The 7,615-nt window shown below is 42.3% G+C and overlaps 1 protein-coding gene across 3 annotated transcripts in view; it reads right to left on the reverse strand.

Moving 5' to 3' along the window:
• The window catches only part of LRBA (LPS responsive beige-like anchor protein), a 367,079-nt gene extending 361,064 nt beyond the window's left edge, over positions 1 to 6,015 (reverse strand). For all 3 annotated transcript variants that reach the window (XM_042870631.1, XM_042870632.1, XM_042870630.1), the window contains exon 1: positions 5,692 to 6,015. In XM_042870631.1, the coding sequence (XP_042726565.1) occupies positions 5,692 to 5,907 (216 nt within the window). In that variant the 5' untranslated portion in view covers positions 5,908 to 6,015. The remainder of the gene's footprint in view (positions 1 to 5,691) is intronic.
• Between the last annotated feature and the right edge of the window lie 1,600 nt (positions 6,016 to 7,615).

Here is a 7,615-nt window from a genome sequence, read left to right on the forward strand (position 1 = left end):
GTGGGCTGCCGATCCCTGGAGGTGCTCAAGAAACGCTTAGATGTTGTCCTAAGAGACATGGTCTACTAGGGAAACATTGGTAGTCAATGGACTGTCGGACTGGATGATCTTGGAAGTCTTTTCTAACCTTGGTGACCCTATGATTACTAAGAAAGCTTACTATCCATTTCACTACAATAAAAAAAAAAAAAAGAAACTAACAGCTTGACCCAGTTAAAACCGCAGATTTACCTTATCACCTATACTGTAAAATGGATAGAAGTGACTGAACTAGGCTAACTGTAGTCAGAGGTACACTTTCTGGGAACCTAGGGAAGGCAATACATACTAAGAAATGCTCTAGAAACTCTTTGGTTCCTCTCACATGTCACCAGTGTTTACACAGAAAATAAACCCAAGCACCTTTTAAAACACACACCAAGGGAGGCAAAACAATGTACAGTTCTGAAAACATTTTTGATTGCTGCAATGGATTTAGTTCTATCAGCATTACCTTGGTATTTTTTGCTAGAAGATGCACACCAATACGTTGGTGATTAAGGTTGAAAAAAAAAAAAAAAAAAAAAAGAGAATTTATTTCATAAGATCCATTAAATTAGTGTTTCAGAAACATTCATATCAGATTAGAAACCCGCTGTATCAGCAGGTGAAGTAATTAGCTTTCAGTATGAATAAGGATAAACAGAGGTTACAGTACAGAGAATACAACAGTGGAGAAGAGGTAAAAAAGCAGCAGGAAGAACATCAGCAGAAGGAAAATAAGTGGTAGTCCCAACATTTATCTACAGTTTGTTCCAGAAAGCAAGTCATGCCGTGCTAGGGAGGAAAGTTCCTTTAAATTTATTTGTTTTGTTTTAAAAGGGAAAGTAATTGCTCAGATTTTTTAAAAAAGCTTCAAGTTTATTTTTGTTTGTGGCTTTACTTAAGTCCAACAGTGGCGAGACAGGTGAGAAAACTATAACATTGTTTTAGTCTTTGCTCTTCAGATCCAGCTACTTTTTAATCATCTTCAGATAAAAAAAATTGTCATTTTTATTTTCTCACTAGGGGAATCTCAGTGAGGACCTTATAATCCACAAACACTACTGGAAGCAACAGCACATGATCCTCATAGAAAAAAGGGAAAAAATCATAAAAGCCTCCTTTGCAACACAGCCTGGGAGGTAGTGGGGGGAAAATGTATAATCAAATCAAATAGCAGAGTCAATATTATGATTAAAAAAAAACAATTAAAAGTACTAAAGCTTATTTCATAAAAATAGGTTAGAGCAAGGCTTATAACAAGGCACAGCATTTCTTCAGAGAAGGGCAGAAAGCCTAAAATAACCAACAACTTGAGACACAAGCAAATTCTGACATGAAGTCCTCAAATTGAGTTACAGAGCAACATCACGCAGAAAGGCAGTAGTTGTACAGCCACCTGCTTGAAGCGCAGTTGAATCCTGCCAGAATATCTATTTCTTCCTGCAAGTTCAATAGAGTAGCCAGCCACAGCACACACACACCCCACTCATTACGAGCAAAGCACTTGCCAGCGAGCCTTCTACTTGCTACAGTGATTTAAGTTTTCTATAGGAACAAGAAATTTAGAACAGTAACTTGGAAACTGCATGACATTGACGTATGATACAAGAGAAGCCTGCTGAGAACAGAGCTGAGCAGAAGCTCCAGCCAGAATTTTAACGTACAAGAATTTTAGCCTTGTATAAAAAAATCTTGTATTGCAGAAGATCTTTATTCCCAGCATAGGTTGTATGGCCTTCACAATAGCTTCAGAAAATACATCTCCTAACTTGAAATCATCAGATCCCAAAAATCTCCTATGATACCAGGAACACAGAACTTGTAAAATAGAAGCTTTGCCAATTGCTGAATTATTTTTACTACTCTTTCTGAAAAACTCTTCAATAGCAGCAATGCCTTCCTATTTTACTACGAAAAACAGATAACTATTTTAAGATTGTAACCCATGTCAGTGTACATCGTTTATTTTCCCCCTCTACCACGTTCTCCTGTTAGGAGTTTTTGCATCTTTTTAATCTTAATAATTTAAGCAGGGGGTGAGGAAAAAAAAAAAAGAGGTCACTAGGCATCTAACTTAAAATGAAAAGGCAGTGTACATGATTATTAAGGAAATATATCCATCATTTAGCCTACTGCCTTTCTGAAAGACAATAAATCAGAGTTGCGTGTCAACAAGAACATACTCCCTAAGTTTATCACAGAATAGGACTTCCTGAAGCTCAGCATCTTCCTCCTTAATTTTAAGAACTATTGAAATACAGAAAGCCACACCTGAGGTGGGCTGCAAAATTAGCTTCTCCAAGAACAGCGACCAACGCAAAGAGTTGAGTTTGAAAATTTCTAAGAGCAACATCTCCAAAAACAACAAAATGAAAATAGATTTTTGATACGTGATAGAAGCAAGCTCACAAAGTATTCTGTCAGGCTGCTAAACAGAGAAATTGCTATAGCTGCCTCTCAGCTTCAAGATTCAACACTGCTGGACTGAATGATTTATTTGCTCCAGTAATCAGGACAAGAGCTTAAATTTCTTTAATAAGCAGCAAACTAATTACTGGGCACTTCAAATTCTTGACCTTTTGAGTCTTTCATGTGTAAAGCATGACTTAAGATAAAGAACATCAAGATTGCATCTTGTCCTTCTCTTAACTCTATCCAAAACTAAGAAATTCACCATAACCTGCACGTCCTACAGTAAGCTTGCAGAACATAATTTACAGTAACTCAAGTAGTTAAAAAAATAGGTCAGCTAACCCTCCTTTTCAAAAGAAACGTTTTACCTGACAGAGTGGATTTGCTATGAAGAGCATGCACATAGTCACACCTTTCAACAAAGATTTGCTCAACCCTCCCTTCAGTTTGCTCTAACGACATTGTGCTTTTCTGATCAAAAAAAAAAAATCCCCAAGATGCTGTGAAGTGCCCTCCTTGCAAAGAACAAGAAGCAAGCCATCTGATTTCTGCTAACACTGCTGAGATACAGCAGTTATGACTCACCAAACTGAAATAAACTCACTGGGACAGGATAGTTAGGGCTTAACCCCACTATCAGTGACAGAACACAGCATGATTTTCATACCCACCCAATGAACCTGTTCACACATGAGTAAGTTCACTTCAAAAGCTATTGGGAAACAGATTGTTTTAAATGCCATAGCCAAGAATCACTTTTTCACAAAAGGATCTTTTCTGCACACATACACAGAAAAGTACACATTGCCAACAAACACTTCACATGCCTCAGTTTCTGATCGGTGTGATTTTTAAAAATAAATCACAGTTAATAACTGAACAGAGGCAGAACTCAATGCCAGATGGATAAGTACTTTGTACAGAGACACTGATGCTTTTCATGTTCTATACTAACATTCAAGAAAGTTTTTGCTAGCTAAATGGGTAAGAAACTCCAGAAAACAGATACTTTTTGTATCAAAAACTGAGTTTTTTGGCTACTTTTTGCTTTTTTTAGTATTCCAGTTTGAATCAAGCCCCAAAATACCAAGATTCTCTCCCTCCAATTCAGGAGGTAAATAATCTTCATTAGACTCGGGAAAATTGAGGGACACGTTTTTTCTTATAATGCCCCCCCCCAAAAAAACTTACATTACATTCTCACATAATTCAAATAATGAAACAAAACTGTTAGATAAAGCTTTGTTTATTACATTACCAAATTATGTGTTGCTTCATGATAGTTCTCAACTGACTAGTTCTGCTTCGATAGTAAGGAGTAAAAAGGCCTCAACTTCAGCCTCCCACATCACAGGCAGGTGTGCTAGAATGCTTGGGGAATCTTCTCAGAGAGATCAGGGATGCTGTGTCACTGACAAAGTGAGAAGACAGTTTCAAGAACGTCTTCCCAGCTCCTAACTAGGAAAAGACCCAGCAGAATCATAGAATGGCCCAAGTTAAAAAGGACCACAAAGATCATTAGTTTCAACCTCTCTGCTATGTGCAGCATCGCCAACTACGAAAACAGGCTGCCCAGAGCCACATCCAGCCTGGCTTGAATGCCTCCATGGCATTCAATGGGTGCCATTGGATGGGGCATCTACAACCTCCTTGGTTGCTGTTAAGCATCCTCCTGTTCCAGGTGTGTCACCACCGTCTGTGTCAAAAACTTCCTTTCAAAACGATAATCAAAGGTTCTCTGAATTAAGAGAATTCAAAGATCATCCTTAACTTTTGCTCCAAAACAGAACAGCAAATGAATCTCAGAATGAGTAAGCTTTTTTTTTTTTCTCCACACTTTTGACTGCTTTGCCCAACCTCTTTTGACTGCTGTAAAAAATATACTTCCTTCCTAAAAGTACACCTTCATAAAACCGCATGCCAGATAGAGTAAAAAAATAAATATCCTCATGAAAAATTTCTGCCTACTTGGACAAGTGTCCTAAATCAAATTATTTCCCAGCATTTCATTCTGAACCTTCCATGCACATATCTGAGCACCAGGTTTTATAAAACAGAATTGTCTAGTGCACTCTAATCAACTTCAATCACCTTCTCCAGTGTGAAGCATCAACCTAACAAGTGCCCTACAATTCATTGTTGCCCATACTGCAACTGCTCTGTACTGTGACTTTCAACCAAACAAATACGTCAGTGTGAATTAGTCTAAAAAATAAAGATTTATCATAATCGAAGATACAATCAACAGAGCACATGCAGAATTATTTACATGAAAACTGCAAAATGCTGCTAATCACGTAATAGAAAACCCAACTGCATTCAGAAACCTGCACGTATTTTGTAGCAACCTTTCTTCCGCCACACTTTACGCAATTACACAGTCTCACTTCCTGGTTTTGTCAGAAGCCACACTTGTTTTAAAGCCAAAGGTGCTCACTAGAAGCAAGAAGGAGGAACGCCAAGGGGTTTTTTCAGAATTCTGATGAGTGGAGCACCCTTGTGAACATGAAAGACAACTTCTTCTAATGTTTTGTCTCCTGCAGTAAACACTCTTTAACAACCAGCCCGTTTAACACAAGGCCCAAGAAGCTTAGCAGTATGCATTTTATTCATATTTTTTTACAAGCTGTGCCCTCAGCTTTTAGCCAGATTTATTAAGTATTAAAATTGCTTGCACTGTATCAAAAAAAATCACGTGACTACTTAATTCATTAGAAATGAAGACATTGAGATCAAGTTTTATTTTCCCCAGAAAACAAAGTAAAGCACTTAAATGAGCTGCCTCCTTCTCCACTTCCTAGTAGACAGAACATGAGTTCAAAGCCAACAGAAAGCAGAAAGGGCCACAAAAACCTTCACCAGAGGAGTTGCTCCAGCTGAAGGCAACACTGTGTGTTCCAATCGCAGCTGGAGTAACTGATCAACATTTAACATTCTCATTAAGTACACCTGTTGGAGGGCTGAACACCACAATGCACCTCTCAGCTCTGGTTACAGCAACGCCTTCTTTGAGGCAAAACAAGGCTACTGCTGTTTGGAGCTATTTTAAATCTAAATGCACATATGCTCATCTACCTCATCTTTAACTTTTTTGAGTCATAAAAAAAAATCATAAAACTCGCTGGAATATCCAGTACGCTATAAGTGTAAATATGCAGATATCGAGAGACAAAAAAATGAAGACCAAATCCGTGAGATCCTTCTACACAAAGATGCAGTTCATTTCACTCACACCCGAAAAGGCAGCCAACTTACCAGATTGAATACCGTTTCCACGATGTCTCTGTTCGACACCTCACCAACCTCTACCAGCCCTCCCAGCACGGCAAACTTCATCCTAATGCCTCGGATAGGGACCCCTGGATTCAGAGGCTGCAGTACGCTTCCCCCTTCGGCGGCGTTTCCTTCTTTCCCCGCTCCTCCTCCGCCATCACCTGTTGGCCGCACAACTTGTCTGCCGTCGCTCGCCATGGCCGGTGTCCTCCGTGCGGCGGAGCGAGAGGAAGACGCAGCCCGGGTCGGGGAAAGCTATCCGGCGGCGCTCTCCTCGCGGGAGGCGGCTGTCAGCGGCAGTAGCTCAGCCTGAAGGACGAGCGAGAGGTCGGTAAGGTCGTCCAGGGCAAAGCGCTCCCCCCGAACCTCACCCCCCCTCGCGCGGTGTTCCCGCTCCCTCCCCGCCCCGCGCGGACGGCCACCGCGCCTCTCCCCCGCGGAAACGTCCTCGAGCGGTACGAGCCGCTCCGCGCGCGGTTTCGGTTTTTATTTTCAAGGGAGGCCGCCCGGCCCCGCGCCCGCCCCCGCCCCTCTGCCAGCGCGCACAGGTGCGCCCGCGCACACAAGTTCGCACTCACCGCCGCGCCCGCGCAGGGGGAGCGGGCTGCTCTGATCCGGCGCGGAGAGGTACGGAGGCGGCGGCCGCGGAGCACCGCCCGCCGCTCTCCCCGGAAAGCTGCCGAAGTTTCACCCGCACGCCGGGCTCTCACTCAGCTTCATCGCTTCCTGCCGACGCTGCCGCCGTCTGCCGCCATGACAGCGCCCGTCCTTAGGAGCGCCGCCAGCCGAGGAGCCGTGCGCCTGCGCGGCCGCGCGCGGGCGGGGCGGGCTGCCGGCGCGCGGGGCGGGAGCCGCCGGCTCGCGCACGCCCAGGTGCGCTCAGGTGCGCCAGGTGAGCGGGGGGCGCGCGCCACGTCCCGCCGCGCGATAAGGAGAGCGCTGCGGAGCTGCTCCCGGTGCTGCTCCTGTAGCTCTGTCTGCTTTGCCAGTGCGCCTCCAGTCTGTTCCGGAGCTCTATTTTGTTCTCCGTTCCTCTGCCTTTTGAGCGTCTTTCGTGTGGAACCGAACAGCGAGCTCTTCGTAAGTTAGCCCTGCGATGGTCAGCTTGATCCTTTTGGTTGCATTCTTTCTCGATCGGCTTGAAGAGCTCTTTTTGTTCTCCTAAGAAATTCGCGATTTATTGTATACCGAAGCTGCCGTTCTTCTCATGTAAAAAATAAAGTCTTGCGAGCAAACCTGGATTCACTTCCTCTCATCTAGAAATAGGAATAAAATCAAAGCAAAATACTTCTATTAGAATCCCAGTACATTCATTTCCCTTTTTGGAGTCTCCTGGGGAAAAGAGTAATTCATTTAATTGTGGCAGTATCTCTATGCTTTTTACATTAGCTTATTGTTTCACAACAATGTTAAGGACACAAATATAACACCTGTATACACTTGTAATTAACTTTGATTGCAAGTCAGTTGATTGCTCACATTTAAGCACTGTCAGTCTCATCACTTAAGTGGCATAAAGGCACACACAGCCTATGGTGATGAACTAAAATCACAGAGTAGTCACTGATAACATCATACACATCACATTAGATCTAAGTGACAGCACTCCCTATGGAAGGTGTTAGACAATTCTTAGTTACTCTCATCTTGGAAATTACTATTTCTTGCCAATTAGAAAAAAAAAAAAAAAAAAAAAAAAAGGAACTACACTGTCCTGTGTGAATTGCCAGATGCTCATCTTCTCATTAACAATTGTGCCTGTTAACTGCTGCTTTCATTTAAAAAATAGCAGAGATTTTTTTTTCCCCATTTTTCTGTTCACTAAAACAATTTCTTATTTTTTTCCTAAATGTACACAAATACTTAAGACAAAAATCTGTCTTCGAAGTGATTGTGATGTGGTTCT

The sequence above is a fragment of the Lagopus leucura genome, unplaced genomic scaffold, assembly GCF_019238085.1.
Source record: "Lagopus leucura isolate 7727_CA_CO unplaced genomic scaffold, USGS_WTPT01 Super-Scaffold_100004, whole genome shotgun sequence".
In the NCBI taxonomy this organism is placed as follows: domain Eukaryota; kingdom Metazoa; phylum Chordata; class Aves; order Galliformes; family Phasianidae; genus Lagopus; species Lagopus leucura.